The sequence below is a fragment of the Capra hircus genome, chromosome 6 (assembly GCF_001704415.2).
Source record: "Capra hircus breed San Clemente chromosome 6, ASM170441v1, whole genome shotgun sequence".
Classification (NCBI taxonomy): Eukaryota; Metazoa; Chordata; class Mammalia; order Artiodactyla; family Bovidae; genus Capra; species Capra hircus.
The window spans coordinates 90,475,734-90,498,962 of NC_030813.1; the positions used below are offsets into that span (position 1 = coordinate 90,475,734).

General features: G+C 43.7%; 1 protein-coding gene across 1 annotated transcript in view; it reads left to right on the forward strand.

Annotated features, from left to right (window-relative positions):
• PARM1 (prostate androgen-regulated mucin-like protein 1) overlaps positions 1-23,229 on the forward strand; it is a 131,835-nt gene that overhangs the window by 102,426 nt on the left and 6,180 nt on the right. Inside the window, exon 3 of the mRNA XM_018049587.1 lies at positions 8,145-8,223. Coding sequence (XP_017905076.1) covers positions 8,145-8,223 — 79 coding nt within the window. The remainder of the gene's footprint in view (positions 1-8,144; positions 8,224-23,229) is intronic.

Genomic DNA, 23,229 nt, shown 5'->3' on the forward strand with positions numbered 1-23,229 from the left:
GCTTTTAAGGGACTTTCAGTGCAGAGAGTTTGCAGAACATGTTCACAGAAAACTATGAGTCTAACAGTGTATTTCACACGTCTTTATCTCAGATATATAAGCATACATACCCACAGCTACACCGGTCACCATTAGTTACAGACTAAAATAAGTTCGTGGACTTGTGCCATACAAAGGGAAAGATCATACATCTAGAAAAGGAAGGTTCAAGATGAGCAGACATCACTGGGGGTGATTTGCAAGACAAAGTTGGAAAGATTCTTGAGAATCCTGCCTCTGGCCAGAGCACTCCCCTGCTTCCCACCCTTTCCGCTGTCAAGTCTAAACAGCACATCTGGCTTTCAGAAATCTCCGCAGTCTGGTCCTGAGTACCTAGCCACTCCATGGTCCCTTTTCATGTCCATCACACCCACTTATGCTGACTGCAGCCTTAGTTTTATCACCTCTTTAAGTTGTGTGACCTTGGGTAAGATACCTCTCTCCTCCATTCCCTCAATATCTCAGCCTCCTAACCCATAATGTGAAGGGACCAGGCTCACAACGGTCCCCTTCATTCATGCTCCTGTGCAAAGCGCATCCTCCCATGTGACCCTACCAACAGCCCCACGAAGTGGAAAGGACAGGCAGGGATTATCCCAGTTTTCAGGTGAGGACACCAGTTGAGGTGCTTCTATCTTCAAAGTAAAAGTGTAGTCACTCAATTGTGTCCAACTCTTTGCAACCTCATGGACTGTAGCCCACCAGGTTCCTGTGTCCGTGGAATTCTCCAGGCAAGAATCCTGGAGTGAGTTGCCATTCCTTCTCCAGGGGATCTTCCCAACCCGGCTCTCCCTCTTTGCAGGCAGATTCTTTACCATCTGAGCCACCAGGGAAGCCCTCTGTCTCCAAACTCAGTGCTAATCCTTCAGACCTGAAATATTAGGTGTCTGTCTCCATCCAGCTGGTTTTTGCCTCAAACCTTCAATACTGTCTGTCCCAGTCCTGCCCTCTCTTTAGAGAACAGTTACACTCCCACCTCTGCCCTACACCTGCTGTTAGAGACACACATCCTCCCCCAAGTCAGAGGCAGAAATACAGAGTTTGCTGCCACCCACTTCCCACTTTAAGTACCCACCTGTTTGTCCATCCCATGCTGCACTCCCGATGAGGTCCCCGGACTCTTGTCTCCACCACTGGGTGGTGAAACCTCAGATCCCTGCCTGTTGCATCTTTCCATTGGCACCGTCATAGCCCAAGAGAAGCCCGGGGAGCTCCGTCAGGAGATTGGTTTGTAGCTTGTGGGATTGATTTGAGGTCAGAGGGAGATAAGCTTCATTTCCTCTAGTATGGGATAGAGTGGGGAGAAACACAGGGGTAAAATCCTAGCAGAATTCAAGGCCAGAAGTCAAAGCAACCTTCAATAACGTAAAATTAGGATCCACCTAGATTACAGTGTCCAAACATAGAGATTTTCTTTTCCATGTTTTCCCTCCCATATCACAACCTACACGCACACGCATGCATGCACACACCCAGAGGCACACTACCAAAGCAAATCGCAGCCCCCACCTACCCTGTGGTGTTGCCTATTCTGCAGTGTAAGCTTTAAGTGACACTCCCAGTAGTCAGCACACACTAGAAACTAATGACCTGGCCCTTCTTGGGCTGCTGTTCTAACTGGTGTCTGCTCCTGACTGGTCCTTCTCCCCATTAACCAGAATCATTGAGCTTCAGTTCATCTCCACCAGGACCCGTATGAGGACCCAAACTCCCACATGGCCCAGAGTTGGGCCCTGATTCCTAGAGAGCCAACAGAAGGTAGACAGAGAATGGGCCAGAGCAGCAGATTTTATTTGCAAGTGGACTCGGATCTAATGTGCTTCTCCTGCAATGCAAGAGACTTGAGTTGGATCGCTGGGTTGGGAATATCCTCTGGACGAGGAAATGGCTATCCACTCCAGTATTCTTTCTTGGGAAATCTCATAGGCAGAGGAGGCTGGGGGCTACGGTCCATGGGGTCACAAACATTCAGACTTGACTGAGTAACTAACACTTTCTATTTCACTTTGGGATCTGATACTAGGGTCCAGATGGCAGGAGAACCCAGCAGGTAATAATGTGGACTTGGGAACCTGTATCCCAGTCCCTCTAATTACCAACCCTGGGCTCTGGGCCCTTAACTTCTCTGTGCCTCAGTTTCCTGGAGATAACAAGAGGATCCACCTCACAGAGTTCTCGTGAGGATTGCTTGAATCGAAATATGTGATGCTTATAGAGCAATCCTGGCACGGAGTAAGTGTTGGTTGTCGTAATTTGTATTCTTGTTGTTTATTACTCTTACCCTTGTTGTTTGGAGGAAGGAGTTGTGACGTGAGACTGTTACTGTAAAGAGGGGAGAGCCCTTCCCTAGTGCAATAAATAAAGGGAGATTTGGGCACACCCAGAGGTCAGCCCTCCAGTTCCTTTCCTTAACCAGCGGCCAGCTTTCATCCTCCAGCTAGTGGGCAGACATGTTCATTTCAAGAAGAATTCATCTGAGACAGAATGTTCCTTTCCTCTTGGTGGCTTTAACTGAAGGAGCCACCACACACTCTGAAGTGGCCACCCGCTCCTCTTGTTCATTTCTTACCTATTCTCTAGACCAGGAAAAGGAAAGAAAAGATCAAGAACACTGAAAAACAGTCAAGAGGTTGTTAAAGACTTCTCAGAATAGATCAGACACACACACTCATACCCAAGATCCTGATCAAAGCACTTACACGTACATGCATTCTAAACAAGTTAACTGATGAATTTCCAAGGAGAACGTAGTTCTGGAGTCATCCACCAATAGCAGCAAGACACACCTTCTTTTGTCACACTAGAAGCATCCCACTGTCATCTCCTTTGCTCCCCTGGCACTCTCAGAGCAATTGCAACTTTTTGGAGGAACCTAGGAAATCTCTTTCTTTTAGAGGTCATTTGAGTTCATGCCATCACATCCTAATATTCTCATTTCTGGATATGATTTGCAGGTACCCTGCCAAGAGGTCAGATGAACTGTTTCTTTCATGTTTAAAATGGGGGAAATAAAGAAACCCCTTCAATGAGAAGAGCCCCCTCAGATGAGGACATCTGAGGTTTGGGAATATTCCCAAGCCCAGGAAGACAGGAGAGCACTTTTAGGGCAAGTGACAGGGAAGTAGGCTGGACAGAGCTCCTTCTGAGTGTGCAGGACTCCCTGTGTCTGTGAAGGACTGCTGCTGCTGCTAAGTCACGTCAGTCGTGTCTGACTCTGTGTGGCCCCATAGATGGCAGCCCACCAGGCTCCCCCGTCCCTGGGATTCTCCGGGCAAGAACACTGGATTGGGTTGCCATTTCCTTCTCCAATGCATGAAAGTGAAAAGTCAAAGTGAAGTCACTCAGTCGTGTCCGACTCTTAGCGACTCCATGGCTGCAGCCCACCAGGCTCCTCCATCCATGGGATTCTCCAGGCAAGAGTACTGGAATGGGGTGCCATTGCCTTCTCCCTAGCTGGATTATAATAAAAAAGAGCCAGGTGTTGGGAGAGAGAGCCCTTAAAATGATGCCATAGTTTATTCCAGGACTTCACAGGCACAGGACAGAGTCAAATAAGGCAAGTGATGCCCTTCAGGAAAGCCCTGTCCTTCGGTAGTCTGCTCAAAGTCTGACCAGGAAAAAAAAAAAAAAGTCTGACCAGGAGTGTGACTTTCTGGGATTTTGCTTTGGCTATTTCAAGGATATAATCAGATTCTATTCAGGCAGATATTTCTAAAATAACTCCTCCTGTCCATGGGGACTCACAAATACATGCTGGGGTGGTTGGACCACAGCTGTAGAGTCATAGGAGTAGGCTCTCAGGAGAGACCTGGAGCACAAGGTTCCAAGATGGATGGGTGGGGAGACTGCTGCTCAAGAACTTTCTCAGCACAGTGACTGGGCTCAAAAACTGCCAGTTATCTTTTTTTCGTTGTCAATATTACACTTAATTATTCAACATTTTAAAAAATTAATTAAACACCCACAGTGGGCTAGAAGCTGCCTGGTGCTGAGAATTCAGGGAGGGGGCAGAGGAGATGCAGGATGAATGTGCAGAATCTGTCTGGGTAAAGTCGTAAACACAACACAGAGTGTTTAGGAGAAGCAGATACAAAAAACTGAGGACATACAACAGCGCTTCAACTTGCTCGGGGGTGTTAGGAAAGCTTCCCAGAAGGGCTGATGTTTAGGTGTCATAAGGAAAGCGTAGGAGTTGGCCAAGCTGAAAAAGAAGGGTGGACATGTAACCAGTATATTAATGATTAAACAGGCAAACCCCAGGAAATCGTCCTGGGTTCAAACGTTAGCTTAATGATTTGCCAGCTTGTAAAATCTGACTCAAGTTCTTAAATCTCTCAGAGCCTTGACTGCTCATCTATCAAATGGGGCTCCTTCTCCTCACCTCATAAAGAGAATTAAATGAGATGTGAGCTGTAAGGTTCTCGGCCCAGACCGAAGTAACCACTGCAAGTATAGAATAGATTATTCTTTAGCCTGTTCTGGTTTTTTATCCTGTGTTGTTACCAAAGTGGGGGAAATACGAAACCCCTCTGAGAAGCCTCAGCCTTCAGAGATGCCTCCGGAGCTGCTTCTGCTCCATCACATCCTCCTCGTTTTTTTCTCGCCCTGCCCCTCCACCTCAAAAGAAGAACGAGCAGCAAGTGAAGGGAAATTCCAGCTTACTCTAACCAGAACTCAGGGGGAAATGGCATTTGTTTTCGCAAGGAGGAAATCCAGCCTTTTCAGTTACTATATACGGTTGGGCTCATTTGGCTCAGCAGCCCCCTCAGATGCTCAGACCACAATGTCCTGAGGTGTGGAACTTCCCAGGAGAGGCTTCTCAGCAGCTTCTGGTGGCGGCAGCTGCCATGGAGGTGAGAGCAAGCTCAGGACATGAGACGTCCCAGGACAGGGGCCTGATGAAAGCCTTCCAGTTCCAGAAGACCCTTGCCCCCACAGTGACACCCTCTGAGACGAGCTGGGTGGCAGAATAGTTAATAAAGTGGCCCAAATATTGAAGTGTAGTCTATTTTACCTCACATGTTTCCTTCTCCTTTGGGGCAGGAAGAACCCTCAGAAATGCCCTTTTGTTCAGCTGCCCTCAACGGCTCATAAGAGGACATCACCTGTTGATTCCAGCTTTGGTCACATGAGCTGTCCTTTATGACCAAGAAGGGTGGTCCTGAAGAGCCTTATTCGAAGACTTGTCTAAAGGGCCAGATAGCCACCAGTCAGAGAAGTGAGTCATTGTACCACTCGCTGTATTAAAAAAAAACAATAGCGACATGAGTTGGGGAACTGCTGGTTTTTTTTTTTTTTTAAGGTTTAGTATTTTAAATGAAAAATTCAGTTTGAATTTCTATTATGACAAATACAATAAATATAATTCACATCAACCAAAGCTTTGTGAAATCTCCATTAAGTTGTTTTAAATTACTTTTTATTGGAGTGTGGTTGCTTTACAATGTAGAGAACAAATATATGGATACCAAGGAAGAAAGGGGCAAGGGGTGGCATGAATTGGGAGACTGGGACTGATGTATATGCACTACTGATACTATGTATAAAATAGACAGCTAATGAGAACGCCCTGTATAACACAGGGAGCTCTGCTTAATGTCTGTGGTGACCGGAACGGGGAGTCCAAAAGGGAGGGCATATACATTTATGTATGGCTGATTCATTTTGCTGTACAGTGGGAACTGCCTGTTTTATCTTCAATAAGAGGTGGTATATAAAAAAAAAAAATCTAGTAAATCACAGAGCTGGAGAAGATCCAACAGCCTAGAGTTAGGAAAGAAACTTTGGGAAAGGTCAAACCTATGGTTTCCTATATTAAACATATCCTGGGGCAAGAAAGAAGGGTCTGACAGAGAAATCAACTATATTCTTTCTCTTCTCCCATTTTTTGAAAGGAGGAGATTAAATTCAAAGGTCAGTTTTCAAAACTGCTCCTAATTGCAATCAGTGTATCTTTTTAAATTCTGGAATACCCCCATTATTTTATTGTGCAGTAATAATCCTCATTTCTCAAGCTCTTAAAACAGCTGTTAAGAGGCTTCAGTGAACTTTTGAATTGTTCTAATTTCAGCACAGTTTGAAGACCAGGAACCTAAGTGCCACCTTTCAAAATAGGAGTAGAAGTTTTCCATAAAGGGAGCTGATCTTGAATTTTCTCTGCTTGATCCAGTCTGCATATTTGAATGTTTGGTGCCATAATCATATTTTGATAGTAGTAAATGGGGAGTGAGAAATATATTGATAATTATGCCAGTCTGGCTCTAAACGACTCTAGTAGCAAAGAGATGGGTGTGTGAGTGTTCAGGGTGTGGGAGCTCTGAAATGGTGCACAATGTCAGTCTGTGTAGACGAGTCAAGGTCTGGTCTTGGTCTCGATGTTAGCAATTCCTCCTTGGCCTTTTAGAAATTATAACCAGTGGGGGCATGGATGTCTGCTGCAGCCTTCTTTCACCCAAACCTTGGGGGAGTTACTAAAGAGTTCACGGGTAGACTGATTTGCTTCTTAGCTCTGTTCTAATTCCTTCGGTGGAATGACTAATGAGAAGCACAATACACAAAAGCCATTCATAGAGGGAAAAATAGAAGGAGAAGTGGCAAAATAATCTACAAATAGTATATCTCCAAAAATGTGGGGCAGATCCATCACCTTGATGGATCCATAAAAAATGGGCACTGGTCCAGGAAGTCATGTCTGGATAGAGCTTTAGCTTGGTGCGTGTGGGTACATGCAGTTGTTTCCAACTCTTTGCCACGCCATGGACTATAGCCCACCAGGCTTCTCTGTCCATGGAATTCTCCAGGCAAGAATACTGGAGTGGGTTGCCATGCCCTCCTCCAGGGGATCTTCCTGACCCAGGGATCGAACCCACGTCTCTTGCATCTCTTGCATTGGCAGGTGGGCTCTTTACCACTAGCACCAGCTTGGTACGAAGGGCATCTCATTTAATTTTCTTAAAATTATGCAGACGAGTAGAACAGCTCTTCTTTCTGTGTATGAAGGTGTATATAGCAGGTGAGCAGTATATGAGTGAACAGGGTTAATAGCCCGCATTCAGACAGCTAATAATGACAGAACCACACTTGAATCTACATCTTCTAGGTCTGAAGCTCTTCCCAATGTGTGTAAGAGTCCCATTCATTTGTTCAAGTAGAAAATAATTTCTCAGTGGCCTGAAATAGTAAATGGGGCCCCTAATAACAATTTTAGTCACTTTTAACAAAAAGTCACTTTAACTAAGAGACAAGAGCCCAATTGATTCTTGCATTTCTGGGGTGAAATAAATCTGAAATATATGCATTATTAGTCACCAACTCACACAAAAAGCATGCTGTGCTCCAAAGTAGTCTGTGGAAGCAATGTGGTTATTCTCATAAGGTTACATGCTCAAAGGGTTTTGTTTTGTTTTGTTTTGTTTTAATTGCCCTAATAGTTGCCTTTGGAGCCAGATTCTAAACTACAAAATAAAACATTCATGTTACTTTATAATTGTACCTGGTTATTTCTACAAACAAAAAATAGTGTTACCTAACAGACTTGACCTTATTTTATATATCAAACTTGACTTTAACCTCTACAAAATCAGATTTACCAACAATGAAAGCGGTGGAGTTTTTTTTTTTTAATGCTTTGATTTGATGGCATCATTAAAATTAGCACATTTCCTACCAAGATAACCCTTTTGAACTGGACACTGACGTAGCTCTGCGGCTCTGGTTTATTAAAACATCAATTACATCATCTTGTCATGATCTTTGATTAAGCATCCTAGCTCTTCCAATATCTTACGAGTGCTAGAAAGACAAGCTAAAATGTACTAAAGAAGAAAACGGGACTTCAGGAGATTTTAAATCCACTTTGCCCACAAACAGCAGCAGCAGTGGCAACAGATTGGTGGTATCCTTAAAAAGATAATCAAATATTACTGTGGCCTGTTTTCTGAACTCCAGGTCACCCGGAAGGTCTTAATAAATAGTGGCCATTTACTCAACTTAGCCTAACCTGAGAAGTGTTTTGATAACAGAATGAATCCCCTGGGGTCTGTTGCAGAACGATCTGAAATGCACACCCTTCCTTCACCTTCTTGCTGTGCTTTGCTCTTTCCCAGGCAGCATCGCCGCCATCACGGTGACGGTCATTTCTGTGGTGTTACTGGTGTTTGGAGTTGCCGCGTATCTGAAGATCAGGTAAGACACACCTTCTTCTTCTTCTTTATAAAGAATGGAATTTCAATTTGTCAGGCTCCAGGCTGAGCGCTGTTTTGCTGAGTACTTGTTTCTTGATAAGTGTCTTAGCTCTCAGAAATCTTGGCAGGGAAGTGAAAATGGCCAGTGGCTTGCACCCTGGACAGCAATAGATGGGACGGTATCTGAAAGCTGGCAAAGCAGAAGAAACCAGCAAGAATATTCAGCATGATGATGTCATGGAAGGAGAATGAACCCAGAGTCAGGAGACGGGGGCCTTGGTCCTCTGCCCTTAAATCACATCATCATCCTGAGAAAGTCACATGCCTCCTGAACCCACCTTGTCTTACCTGTGAAATGGGGGATGAGGTGGGGGGGGCTTGATGGTTCCTAAAAATTGATTCTCTGAACACTGCTGTGGAGGTGTGTACCCAGCCTGAAAGGAGGTTCTCACTGCTTCTAAATCAAAATGTTGAAAATACAAGGATGGTATAGTGTTTCCTACAAAATTAGGTTTTTTTCCCCCTGAGATTTTATTCTTATATTTTGGGTTTTAAAATAGCCTGTCTCTTATGAAAAGAGTCACTCAGTGGTAAAGAATCTGCCTGCCAAAGCAGGAGAAATGGCTTTGATCCCCAGTCCGAGAAGATCCCCTGGAGAAGGAAATGGAAACACATTCCAGTATTCTGGCCTAGGAAATCCCATGGACTGAGGAGCCTGGTGGGCTACAGTCCATAGGGTCACAAAGAGTAGGACAGACTTAGCAACTAAACAACCACAAAAACCGAACAGAAAGTTGTAGTACTCCGTGGATCTCCCACTTTTGTTGTCTGTAGAAGTGTTAAGGCACTTCAGTCGTGTCCGACTCTTTGCGACCCCATGGACTGTAGCCTGCCAGGCAGCCCTGTCCATCACCAACTCCCGGAGTTTACTCAAACTCATGTCCATTGAGTCAGTGATGCCATCCAACAATCTCATCCTCTCATCTTCTACAGGCAAGAATACTGGAGAGAATTGCCATTTTCTCTTCGAGGGGATCTTCCCGACCCAGGGATCAAACCCACATCTCTTATGCCTCCTACATTGGCAGGCAAGTTCTTTACCACTAGCACAACCTTGGAAGCCCCTTTGGTTGTCTGTAAAATCCCAAACTCTCGAAGACCACATTCTTCACACTGAGTGTCCTGCCAGCTGTTAAATGCCAAAAGGCAAGCAGCGCTCTGGTTCCCCAGACTGTGCAGTGCCTATAAGAGGAACAGGAGGACGCGTGCCCCTGTGATAAGCACAGCTGGTCCCTGACACCCAACACATTATCCTCCCAACAGCCGGGGCCTGGTTAGAATCAGGTCAGGATCAGGTCAGAATCTCCTCCGACCTGTCACTCCCTCCCTCAGACAGCCCCAGCGGCCTCCCCCCACCCTTAGAATTCAGTTGGCTCTTCAGCTTGTCCTGGACCCACCCTGCCCATGCCTTCTTGCTCATCACACATTTCTCTCCCTGCTAACTGGTGAGCTGCAGTCACACTGGCCTTCTATCCAATATTTAGGACATGCTAGGTTCCTTGTCTCTCCAGGTCCTTGGTTCTTGTGTGTGGGGGTGTGTGTGAGAGAGAGAGAGATTGACTAGCTGTTTTATTGGAGTATAATCGCTTTACACTTTTGTGTTAACTTCTGCTCTGTGGCAACATGAATTAGCTATTATTCTTCAGTCTCTAAGTCATATCCAACTCTTTGAGACCCCATGGCCTGCAGCACGCCAGGCAGCCCTGTTCATCACCAACTCCTGGAGCTTACTCAAACTCATGTCCATTGAGTCAGTGATGCCATCCAACCATCTCATCCTCTGTCATCCCCTTCTCCTCCAGCCTTCAATCTTTCCCAGCATCAGGGTCTTTTCCAGTGAGTCGGCACTTCGCATCAGGTGGCCAAAGTATTGAAGCTTAGGCTCCAGCATCAGTCCTTCCAGTGATATTCAGGGTTAATTTCCTTTAGGATTGACTGGTTTGATCTCCTTTCAGTCCCAAGGACTCTCGAGAGTCTTCTCCAGCTCCACTCCGAAAGCGTCAATTCTTAGGTGCTCAGCCTATGTATACATATAGTCCCTCCCTCTGGAGCCTCTCCCACCCCACTGCCATCCCACCCCTCTAGGGCATCACAGAGCACTGGGCTGAGCTCCTTGTGTTATATAGCAGCTTCCCAGTGGTTATCTCTTTTTACACACACTAGTGTGCATACACGTCAGTGCTGCTTTCTCAGTTCGTCCCATCCTCTCCTTCCCTGCCTCTGCCCGCATGTCCATTCTTCTCATCTCCGTCTATTCCTGCCCAGCAAATAGGTTCGTCAGGAGCGTTTGTCTTGTTGGACCCTCTCCCTGAAATCCTTTTCTTCTAGTTCTTCCTCATGTATGGCTTTCAAGCGACATCCTCTAGGAGAGGTTCCTCCTCTTGGTTTGGTGCCCTTATTATTTCTTCTCCTAGTGTCTCAATTAATTTCATCCGGGTGATAATCACTATCTGTGATTTTTTATATATATATATTTGTTCACATGTCTGTTGTCTCTTTTCCCCACAAAACTGTAAGCTGCATGAGGATCCTGACTTTATCTGTGAGCATTTTGCTGGCCCAAAGAAGATGCTTCATACACTGAATAAATGAACAACCCAATGTAAGAACACACAAGTGCACAGGCAGGGCAGCGCACACAGGTGTGCTCTGGCTTGTTTTTTTGTTTGTTTTTTTGGTTTTTTTTTCATCACCGCTGTGCTTCTTTCTCAAGGGGCATGTCTGGTTCTCCACACGGAGCTCATATATTTAGTGTCTCATCTCTAACCACACCTCCCCTCTGCTGCCTCTCATCTCTTCCAGTCACCCCAGCCCAGCCCAGGACTCACAGGGAAGCCCTCCCCAACACTCCCCTTTTATCTCCCTCGATCTTTTGTTCTACACATGAACCAAATCAATCTAATGATGGTGTCAAATATCAGAGTGCCTTGTAATATCACCTTATCTCAGGTACAAAGAACAGGAAAGAAATGTTTCAAAGAGAAACTGGAATTAAAATGTCAGCATTATCTGTGTCTAAAGGTCTTATGAAGGGTTTCGGGGGTCTTCAGATTTTTTAAAAAATTATCTTTCTCTTCATTAAGGCTGTATTTCCTTGAGCATCAAACAGTTTGATGAATGATATCTTACTCAATGTTACCCTTTTCCATCTGGCTTAATTACTAGTTTGCTGCTGCTGCTGCTAAGTCGCTTCAGTTGTGTCCGACTCTATGAGACCCCTTAGACGGCAGCCCACGAGGCTCCTCTGTCTCTAGGATCCTCCAGGCAAGAACACTGGAGTGGGCTGCCATTTCCTTCTCCAATCCATGAAAGCGAAAAGTGAAAGTGAAGTCGCTCAGTCATGCCCGACTCTTAGCGACCCCATGGACTGCAGCCTACCAGGCTCCTCCATCCATGGGATTTTCCAGGCAAGAGTACTGGAGTGGGCTGCCATTGCCTTCTCCGAATTACTAGTTTATCACCGTAGAAACACTGCATTTTAATTATTAGTTACATTGGCTTTTATGAACCTTTCTGGGTACCTCATTCCCACTTTGTAACAGAGCTTCTCTTTGCGTTTGGGAGATTCCGGGTGGGATTCAAAAAAAAGAACTTACAGAGAAATTTTGGAGTCATTTTGGAATCACCAATGGTGAGTTCCAAAGGGCTGTGTCACCGAAAGGAACACCCACACGGACTGTGGTACAAGATAGAAACACTTCCCTCTCTCCACACAAGAATAATGTTGAAATAACTTCAGGACTGTTGCTCTTGACCCCAGGCAAGAATTCAAGTTCACCACCTGAAGCCTCCCAGTGACCACAGACAGGCAGACTAAAACAGTGACTAAGAATTGAGATCCACTGGGGATCAGGAGGCTGTCAGTTTCTGTCCCAGCCCTCACATTTTCTAGCAGGTTCTATTAATACCATCACCGTGGCATGTAACAGAGATTCACTAACCTCGACGTCCCTCCCCTTTAAGAGGATGTGCTGGTTTAGTCACTAAGTCATATCTGACTCTTGCAACCCCATGGACTGTAGCCTGCCAGGCTCCTCTGTTTGTGGGATTCTCTAGGCAAGAATACCGGAGTGGGTAGCCGTTCCCTTCCACAGGGGATCTTCCCAACCCAGGGATCAAACCTGGGTCTCCTGCACTGCAGGCGGATTCTTTACCAACTGAGCCACCAGGGAAGCCCCTTGAAGATGAGGACAGTAGCTTTAACTATTTGATGGCATCATTTGGAGGAAGTTGGACACTGCCTCCCAAGTGCATAGTTCTCATACCACCACCGCCATCATTGTCATCATCATCAAAGTGGTCAGCTGGAAGGAACCCCAGTAAGATGGCTGCTCCATAGATAGTTACTGAGCATTAGCCATGTGCCAGACACTCTTTTAAACCCTGGGGTCATATCAGTGATAAGACAGAGTTCTGCCGTCTCAGAACTTAGTGGGTTTGGAAAAGTTAGTTAGCAGGCCATTAAAATTGTTCTAATGAGTGCTGATTAAAATTGTATAACATTTTATTTTAAAAATTTAAGATATACTTTTTTCTCCAGGCTTTCTCCACATAATAACTTCAGTGAATGACTGAAATGAACTAGTCGTTGTTTCTCTTCCCCATAATGTAGATCCTCCTCTTAATGTAGAAAGGCCCCCAGTGGTACGAGTATAAGACTGTTCATTATTTTTGGCACTACAAACTTAAGGATGGATAAAGTGATCAGACCCCTGTTTGGAAACCCCCTAAGGAAAACCCCTTTGTGCTGCTATGTTAATTATTTTGGAAAAATGATAACATAAGGAGGTTAATAGCACTCATAAATCTTAAGGTTGTGCTAAGACCCCTTCAAGTGTTACTCTGCCAGATTCTTGGAAAGCCCCACTAATCATTAAGAGGTTTAGGTGGCACTAGCCGTAAAGAACCTGTCTGTCAATGCGGGAAAGACAGGTTCAATCACTGGGCCAGGAAGAACCCCTGGAGGAGGAAATGGCAACGCACTCCAGTATTCTTGTCTGGAGAATCCCACAGATAGAGGAGCCTTGTGGGCCACTGTCCATAGGGTCACAAAGGGTTGGACACAACTGAAGCGACTTAGCACGCACTAATCATTCATCAAAAATACATTTGGCTCAGTTGTCAGATGCGCATACATGCGTGTGTGTTAATGTGCATGCGTACCTAAGGTCAAGTTTGGCCTTGGCTGGAAATTTCTTCCATCCCTATTGTCCCAGATTTCTGAGAACAGTAAAATGACAAGAGGTATGTTGTCTGTGGTTTTTCAGCTCACTTGGCCAGAGCAGCAAGTGACTGAAATCACAGCCTTTGAGGGAGCCATTAGCATCTGGCCTGGGCTATAGCCTGGCCCAGCCAATGTCCGGGCCAATGCGGAAGAAGAGTCTGTTTGAAAGGGCAGCCTCATCACCAGAAAAAGGGCCTCCTCCTCCTGGAGAGCTCTGCGAAACAGTGGCTTGAGAGTTTCACCTCTTTGCCAAATTCTAACTCCTTCTGAAGATGTTGGGTAAACTGATCAGCCATCTGTTTTCACACTCCGCTCTTTAGGGATCCATGACCCCTAGTTTTGTCACCTTATCTCCTGTCTGGAGGACCTCATCTCTCTGTAACCTAACCCATGTTTAGATGCAGCTAATAAAAATAAACAGCCCAGAACCTTCCAACAGTCTTTACTAGTATCCGCCCATGCATTGTAGCTGGCAGGAGTATGGAGTGGAGGGAGGAACATGAGCTCTGCAATCAGGTTCAATCCTGACCCTTCTACTTACTATTTAGGTGGCCTTGGGCAAATTATAATCTCCCTGACCCTTCATTTCTTCACCTGAAAAAATAGAGCTGATAACACGTATCTTTCAAGGTTGTCTTGCAGAGGAAATGAAGGAATGAATGTAGGCAACCTGGAAAGACTGTATTACACGGTGGTTAAGAACACGGACTCTAAGGCAAATTTACTAATCACTCTGTGCTCAGTTTCTTCCCTTATGAAATGGGACTAGAACATGAATACCTAACTCAGGCTTGTTATGAGGATTAAATTATGATACAGATAAACGTTCAGGTCCCAGGGTTGAAGTGAGGGCCATGGTAGGGTCGATGCTGTCATCGTTGTAATTATCATCACATGCTTCCTGCTTAGTCGCTAAGTGAAATGGTAGCCACCAACAGCCCCATTCTCTAGGCATCAGGGATTCAAAGCAGAGCAGAGAGGAGAGGAGGAAGAAGATGACACAGCAGCTCAGTTTTCTAATTACATGTTGATGTGCAGACGTCCATGTTCCATCCTGGCAATTTCAGTTGTGCTTTGTCTAAACGCCTGTGAAGTGACACCCTCGTGCTGCATTCATTAGTAGAAACTATCTCTGCAAAGTCTTTATTCCAGGGCTTGTTTGCAACTTTAAAAGAAAGCAAAAGCCCTGCCTGCCTCTAGCAGAAGGGTGTCTTTAATTAGTGATGATTGAAGAATGAGGTAAGTCGGTTTTGTTTTTGTTTAAATTGGCTCAAAACTGTTCAGCCACGGGATAATCTCCCAGGCAGGAGACTGTATCTGTTATAGTACTGCGGATGCTGCTGTAATTAGGTGTGCTGGTAACCCAGACAGACAACATGGGCTGTTCCCGTCACAAAAATAACTGTGATCTTGATTTGTAGACGCAACAGGACCTGGCTTCTAAGACATCTGGTTAGAAGTAACCTGTTTTACTTTAAGTCTTCTGGTGATGACATTTTCTACAACTGGATTCCTCCTGGCTGTTATTAGGTTTAAAAAGCAGGCCCACAGGAGCCAGTCATGATGTCTAAGATCTTCTGGAGTTTGTTTGCTACACACTGGTCTTTTCAGACCAGCTTTTGGCGTTCTGTAGGTCTAGTTGACTTGATTCTCAAATTTCAACTTGTATGAGAGCCAATGGGCAAGCTTATTGAAAACACAGTTTCCTGGGTCTCAGCCCCTTAGGTTCTGACTCTGTGTGTCAGGGTGGGGCCCGTACACTGGCAGCTCTCAACAGTTCACGGACGATGCCAAAGCTGCTGGTCCAAGGATGAGACTTTAAGTAACCATATTCTACTTTCACCTCCCAACACTCTAAAAACACTGGGCTCTAAAGTTTCCCGGGTATAATCTTCTATTGTTTCATGCCTTTGTGTTTTTGAACATGCTGATCCATGACTAGAGGCATTTGGTTCACTTTTGTTTTTAATTTGAGCATAATTGCTTTACAATGTTGTGTTAGTTTCTGCTGTACAACTAAGTGAACCAGCTATATGTATACATACATATACTCCCCCTCTCTCTTGGACACCCACCCCCACCCCTCTGGGTCATCACAGACCATGGAGCAGAGATCCCTGCGCTTTACAGTAGCTTCCCACTAGCTATCTATTTTGCACATGGTAGTGTATATATGGTTGTCTGAGGAGGCCTTACAAATAGTTGTGAAAAGAAGAGAAGTGAAAGACAAAGGAGAAAAGGAAAGATATACACATTTGAATGCAGAGTTCCAAAGAATAGCAAGGAGAGATAAGAAAGCCTTCCTCAGTGATCAATGCAAACAAATAGAGGAAAACAATAGAATGGGGAAGACTAGAGATCTCTTTAAGAAAATTAGAGACACCAAGGGAACATTTCATGCTAAGATGGGCACAATAAAGGACAGAAATGGTATTGACCTAACAGAAGCAGAAGATATTCAGAAGACATGGCAAGAATACACAGAAGAACTATACAAAAAAGAGCCAGACATCCTGGAATGCAAAGTCAAATGGGCCCTAGGAAACATCACTATGAACAAAAAGCTAGTGGAGGTGATAGAATTCCAGTTGAGCTATTTCAAATGATGATGCTATGAAAGTGCAGCACTCAATATACCAGCAAATTTGGAAAACTCAGCAGTGGCCACAGGACTGGAAAAGGTCAGTTTTCATTTTAATCCCAAAGAAAGGCAATGCCAAAGAATGCTCAAACTATTGCATAATTGCACTCTTCTCACACACTAGCAAAGTAATGCTCAAAATTCTCCAAGCTAGTCTTCAACAGTACGTGAACCATGAACTTCCAGATGTTCAAGCTGGGTTAAGAAAAGTAGAGGAACCAGAGATCAAATTGCCAACATCCGTTGGATCATCAAAACCGCAAGAGAGTTCCAGAAAAACATCTATTTTGCTTTATTGACTATGTCAAAGTGTTTGACTGTGCAGATCACAACAAACTGTGGAAAATTCTGAAAGAGATGAGAATACCGGACCACCTGACATGCCTCCTGAGAAATTTGTATGCAGGTCAGGAAGCAACAGTTAGAACTGGACATGGAACAACAGACTGGTTCCAAATCAGGAAAGGAGTACATTAAGGCTGTATATTGTCACCCTGCTTATTTAACTTCTATGCAGAGTACATCATGAGAAATGCTGGACTGGATGAAGCATGAGCTGGAATCAAGATTGCTGGGAGAAATATCAACAACCTCAGATATGCAGATGACACCACCCTTATGGGAGAGAATGAAGAAAGAGCCCCTTGATGAAAATGAAAGAAGAGAGTGAAAAAGTTGGCTTGAAACTCAACATTCAGAGAATTAAGATCATGGCATCCGGTCCCGTCACTTCATGGCAGATAGATGGGGAAACAATGCAAACAGTGACAGACTATTTTGGGGGGGCTCCAAACTCACTGCAGATGGTGACTGAAGCCATGAAATTAAAAGATGCTTGCTCCTTGGAAGGAAAGCTATGGCAAACCTAGATAGCATATTAAAAAGCAGAGACATTGCTTTGCCAACAAAGGTCCATCTAGTCAAAGCTATGGTCTTTCCAGTAGTCATGTATGGATGTGAGAGTTGGACTATAAAGAAAGCTGAGTGCCAAAGAATTGATGCTTTTGAACTGTGTTATTGGAGAAGACTCTTGAGAGTCCCTTGGACTGCAAGGAGATCCAACCAGTCCATCCTAAAGGAAATTAGTCCTGAGTGTTCATTGGAAAGAATGATATTGAAGCTGAAACTCCAATACTTTGGCCACCTAATGTGAAGAGCTGACTCATTTGAAAAGGCCCTGATGCTGAGAAAGATTGAAGGCAGGAGGAGAAGGGGATGACAGAGGATGAGATGGTTGGATGGCATCACTGACTCAGTGGACATGAGTTTGAGTAAACTCCAGGAGTTGGTAATGGACAGAGACACCTGGTGTGCTGCAGTCCATGGGGTCACAATGAGTCGGACATGACGGAGTGATTGAACTGAGTATGTGGACCTTTGTTGGCAAGGTAATGTCTCTGTGTTTTAAAATGCTGTCTAGGTTTGTCATAGCTTTCTTTCCAAGGAGCAAATATCATTTAATTTCATGGCTGCAGACTCCTCCACAGTGATTTTGGAGCCCAATAAAGTAAAATCTGCCACTGTTTCCATTTTTTTCCCCATCTATTTGCCATGAAGTGATGGGACAGGATGCCATGATCATAGTTTTTATAATGTTGAGTTTCAAGCCAACTTTTTCACTCTCCTCTTTCACTTTCATCAAGAGGCTGCTTAGTTCCTCTTTACTTTCTACCATTAGAGTGGTATCATCTGCTTATCTGAGGTTGTTGATATTTATCCCAGCAGTCTTTATTCTAGCTTGTGAGTCATCCAGCCTGGCATTTTGCATTATGTATTCTACATAGAAGCTAAATAAAAAGGGTGACAATCTACAGCCTTGTCATACTCCTTCCCCAATTTTGAATCAGTCAGTTGTTCTATGTCCAGTTCAAACTGTTGCTTCTTGACCCACATACAGGTTTCCAGGAGACAGTAAGGTGGTCTGGTATTTCCATCTCTTTAAGAATTTTCTACAGTTTGCTGCAATCCACACAGTCAAAAGCTTTAGCATAGTCAATAAAGAAGTGGATGTTTTTCTGGAATTCCCTTGCTTTCTCAATGACATGGTGAATGTTGGCAATTTGATCTCTGGTTACTCTGCCTTTTCTAAACCCAGCTTGTATATCTGGAAGTTCTCAGTTCACATACTACTGAAGCCTACCTAGAAGGATTTTTAGCAAAACCTTGCTAGCATGTGGAATGAGCACAACTGCACAGTAGTTTGAACATTCTTTGGCATTGCCCTTCTATGGGATTAGAATGAAAACTGACCTTTTCCAGTCCTGTGGCAACTACTGAGTTTTCCAAATGTGCTGACATATTGAGTGGAGCAGTTTAACTGCATCATCTTTTAGGATTTTAAATAGCTCAGTTGGGATTCCATCACCTCCACTACCTTTGTTCCTAGTAGTGCTTCCTAAGGCCCACTTCCTAAGGTCCAGAATGTCTGGCTTTAGGTGAGTGATCACATTATCATGATTTTGCAGGTCATTAAGATCTTTTTTGTGCAGTTATTCTGTGTATACTTGCCACCTGTTCTTAATTTCTTCTGCTTCTGTTAGGTCCATACTATTTATATCCAATAAAGGATTTTGCATGAAACATTCCCTTGATCTCTCCAATTTTCTCGAAAAGATCTCTAGTCTTTCCCATTCTGTTGTTTTCCTCTATTTCTTTGTATTGTTCATTTCAGAAGACTTTCTTATCTCTCCTTGCTATATTCTGGAACTGAACTCTGCAATTCAGTTTTGTATATTCTTCCCTTTCTTCCTTGCTCTTTACTTCTGTTCTTTCCTCAGCTATTTGCAAGCCTCCTCAGACAATGACTTTGCTTTCTTACATTCCTTTTTCTTTGGGATGCTCCTGGTCACTGCCTCCTGTACAATGTTATGACCATCTGTCCATGGTTCTTCAGGCTCTCAGTCTATCAGATGTAATCCCTTAAATCTGTTCATCACCTCCATTGTATAATCATAAGGATTTGATTTAAGTCATACTTGAATGGCCTAGTGGTTTTTCCTCCTTTCTTCAATTTAAGTCTGACTTTCACAACAAGGAGTTCATGATCTGAGCCAATTTTGTATAGCAAAACAGTGTGGCACTCAGCTCCCAGTCCTATTTTTGCTGACTGTATAGAATTTCTCTATCTTCGGCTACAAATATAATTAATCTGATTTCTGTATTGACCATTTGGCAATGTCTGTGTGTAGAGTCATCACTTATGTTTTTGGAAGAGAGTGTTTTCTATGCCCAGCATGTTATCTTGATGAATCTCTGTTAGCCTTTGCCCTGCTTCATTTTGTACTGCAAGGCCAAACTTTCCTGTTTTCCAGCTATCTCTTGACTTCCTACTTTTGCATTCCGATCCCTTATGATGAAAAGGACATCATTTTTGGTGTTAGTTCTAGAAGGTTTTGTAGGTCTTCATAGAACTAGTCAACTTCAGCTTCTTCAGAATCAGTGGTTGGGACAAAGACTTGGATTATTGTGATGTTGAATGGTTTGCTTTGGAAAGGAACCAAGATCATTCTATAATTTTTGAGATTGCACTCAAGTACTGCATTTTGGACTCTTTTGTTAACGATGAGAGTTACTTCATTTCTTCTAAGGGATGCTCCCACTGGAATGTAAGCTCCCTTAGGACAGGAATTTCTGTCTCTTAGTTCACTAGAATAGCCCGGAATAAGGCCCCAGAATAAGGCCTGATCAATGGTAACTTTTCAATGAATAAGTGAAAGAAGCCAGGCAGGGAAATGAGAATCAGGAGAAAAAAAAAGCCACAGACATAAACAAAGGAGACAGTGACAGCTACACAAAACTGGCTTTGCTAATGGATGATGCGAGTCTAAGGCTTAATGGCTAATGACTAATGAGCTGCAAGTTCAGTTTTGTTTTCCCAGCACTAAGCCATATCTTATTCATATTTATAACTCTCCTTTTTAGCATGTAATAAGCCCCAATGATTGAATGACAAGATACGCTTAACTAGGGACAAGAGGACCTTAGGAGGAATAGTAATAAGCAAAGTTGTAGACTTGGAGACCTGGAGCTGACCCTTATAAAGGAGAAGGTGTTTTCTAAAATATGTTTGTCTCAACAAAGCATAAAGGTAAACACTTCATTCATTTTCAAAGACTGTTGAGTTCCATTAAGTATTGATGCTATAGCTATCTTAAAATAGGTATGTTTTCACAGTTGCGGGAAAGGCTTCAAACCACAAGCATCACCACTACATTTACCAGTTGTCACCAAGAAGGCATCACTGACCGGTTGGAGCGAGGGGAGAGGGAGAGGGGACTGCTGCTTTGTTAGAGCAAAACCACTTGAGAAGAAAGCAATGAGGCAAGAGCTTCACATAAATCATATCCCATTTTGTCCCCTTGGGTTCTGTTTTTAGCTAACGAAACCATCTGAGACAGTAGACCAACAGTGAGAAGAAGCGTAGTGTCATTGATTTACAGGGGCTGTGAGCTCATGCTGAATGCTTTAAAGCCATGTCATTGCATAAGAGAAATTCTAATTTTCTTTCCTCTTCTAATCTTTAAGGTCAAAACTGTAGCTTTGGCCCTCTGTGTTCCTTTTTTTTTTTTTTTTGGAGTATAATTGCTTTACAATGTTGTATTGATTTCTGCTGCACAACAAAGGGAATCAGCTATATGCATACATACATCCCCTTCCTCTTGAGCCTCCCTCTCACCCTGCTCCCCATCCCAACCCTCTAAGTCATCACAGAGCACCAAGCTGAGCTCCCTCTGCTATACAGGAGCTTCCCACTAGCTTTCTGCTTTACACGCAATAGTGTAAAGAGGAGAGAAAATTAGAATTTCTCCTATGCAATGACATGGCTTTAAAGCATTCAGCATGAGCTCACAGCCCCTGTAAATCAATGACACTATCCTTCTTGTCACTGTTGTTCTACTGTATCAGATGGTTTCGTTAGCTAAAAACAGAACCCAAGGGGACAAAATGGGATATGATATATGTCAATTCTACTGTCTCAATTCGATACCCCCTCTTCTCCCTACGCCCTCCCCCCCACCTCTGTGTCCACAAGTCTCTATGTCTGCATCTGCTAAAGTCTCTATTCCTGCCCTGCTAAAATAGGTTCATCAGTACCATTTTTCTAGATTCCGTATATGTGTGAATTGCCACAGGCCATACTAATCCCAGTAGTAAAGAATCGCCCTCAATGCAGGAGACACGGGAAATGAGGGTTCAATCTCTGGGTCAGGAAGATCCCCTGGGGGAGGATATGGCAACCCACTCTAGTATTCTTGCCAGGAAAATTCCATGGACAGAAGAGCCTGGCAGGCTACAGTTGCAGAGTTGGATGCGACTAAGTGACTGGGCACATACTAATCCCTGCTGGTATTGACCAAGGAAACTGTATTTTCTCTGTGTCCTGTTTATATGCTACACTGGATCTAAGCAGTGATCATTAAGTATTTATAAAAGTATCATTGTGTTAAGAGCAACATATCAGACATTCAGAAAATTAGAAGCAAAGTAGGTCATAATCTGCCCCCCGAGGAGGTCTACCATCTAAGGCAGCCATTGCACGGCAAAGGGAAGCCTTAGCTGTGCTGGCCGCCTGCCGGTCTTTATGAAGCAATGGAGTAAACAAAACTGCCTTGACCTGACGATGATGTCATTCATACAGAGGGCTCTTCAGATTGAAATTAGATCAGCCGCCTTGCAGTACAGAGCCAACTGACCTTAGTTTTAGTAGCAGCCCTCCCATGACATCATAAAAACAGCCTTTCAGATCCCTGGAGCTAAGCCCCATCTTCCTAATCTTGAGAGTGGGAGCTTTTTCACCACTTCAGACTCCACAAATGCCAATCTGGAAAAGTCCCCCATTTCCATCTAAAACATGTCATGATTTAAGAAGCTCTGACCTGGAGAGCTAGTTGAAAGTGATCATTAATGATTCTCTACTTATCTCACAGACATGTACACACACACAAACACACACACACAACGATGTGTTTGCCTTCCTCTTGCTGCAGTATTACAGGATTTACCCAAACCTGGCTTGAATTCCAGCTCACCCAATTCTTCTTGTTTAGGCTCATAATAAAACACGCCCTTTGGGTTTGGTGGTGCTTCTCTGGTGGCTCAGATGGTAGAGTATCTGTCTGCAATGCAGGAGACCTGGGTTTGATCCATGGGTCAGGAAGATCCCCTAGAGAAGGACATAGATACCCACTCCAGCATTCTTGCCTGGAGAGTCCTATGGACAGAGGAACCTGACAGCCTATAGTCCATGGGGTCTCAAGAGTCGGACACGGTGGAGCAGCTCCACTGCTACAGGTTCAGTACATTCCCAAATCCATTTTATCTCTATCTCCTACGTTGCTTTCTTCATTTATCAGTAATTTGTTCAAGTCACAGTTCATTCAAACGAGAAGACAAAGAAAAATGAAAGCTCCGTCTTTTCCCATTATTTTACTAGTATGTGTGTGTGTGTGTGTGTGTGTGTGTGTGTAGTAGTAGTAGTAGTAGTAGTAGTAGTAGACATCTCTTACAACACAAGGGGTTCAGGTATAGCTCTGATCAAATAGTCTTGCCTGAAATAACCACAAGCAGTAAGACCTGATGCCCAGAAGATTTTTTAATCCTCTAACCCGACTCCAGCATGGTAATAATTTCATTTAATTATAATATAAGAAGCTGGTTTTATAACCATGCCTGGGGCATAGTTTCAGGAGTTCCTGGTGAAAGTGAAGGAGGTTCAATTTTCACTCAGTAAACTTTTTTATTCTTTGCACATCTACCATGAGTTCCTATATGTTTCATTATAATAAAAATTGAAGAGCAACGTTGGCCAACATTTATTGTGCCTTTACTATGTGCCAGGTCTTTTATATGCATTACCTCATTTAATCCACCCAAAAATTATAATGCATTTTTTTTTGTTTCTCCATTTTATAGATGAAGAAATATGGGGTTAAAAATATAGTCTAGGATGTACATCTATAGGTCCAACTGATACTTTATGAGAATAAAATTATATGATCGATATAAAAATGCTGTAAGAAGTTACATTACCATGCAAAGGTGAGGCAGGAGAATTCTATCAATAAGAGAATGTGTTTATTGGG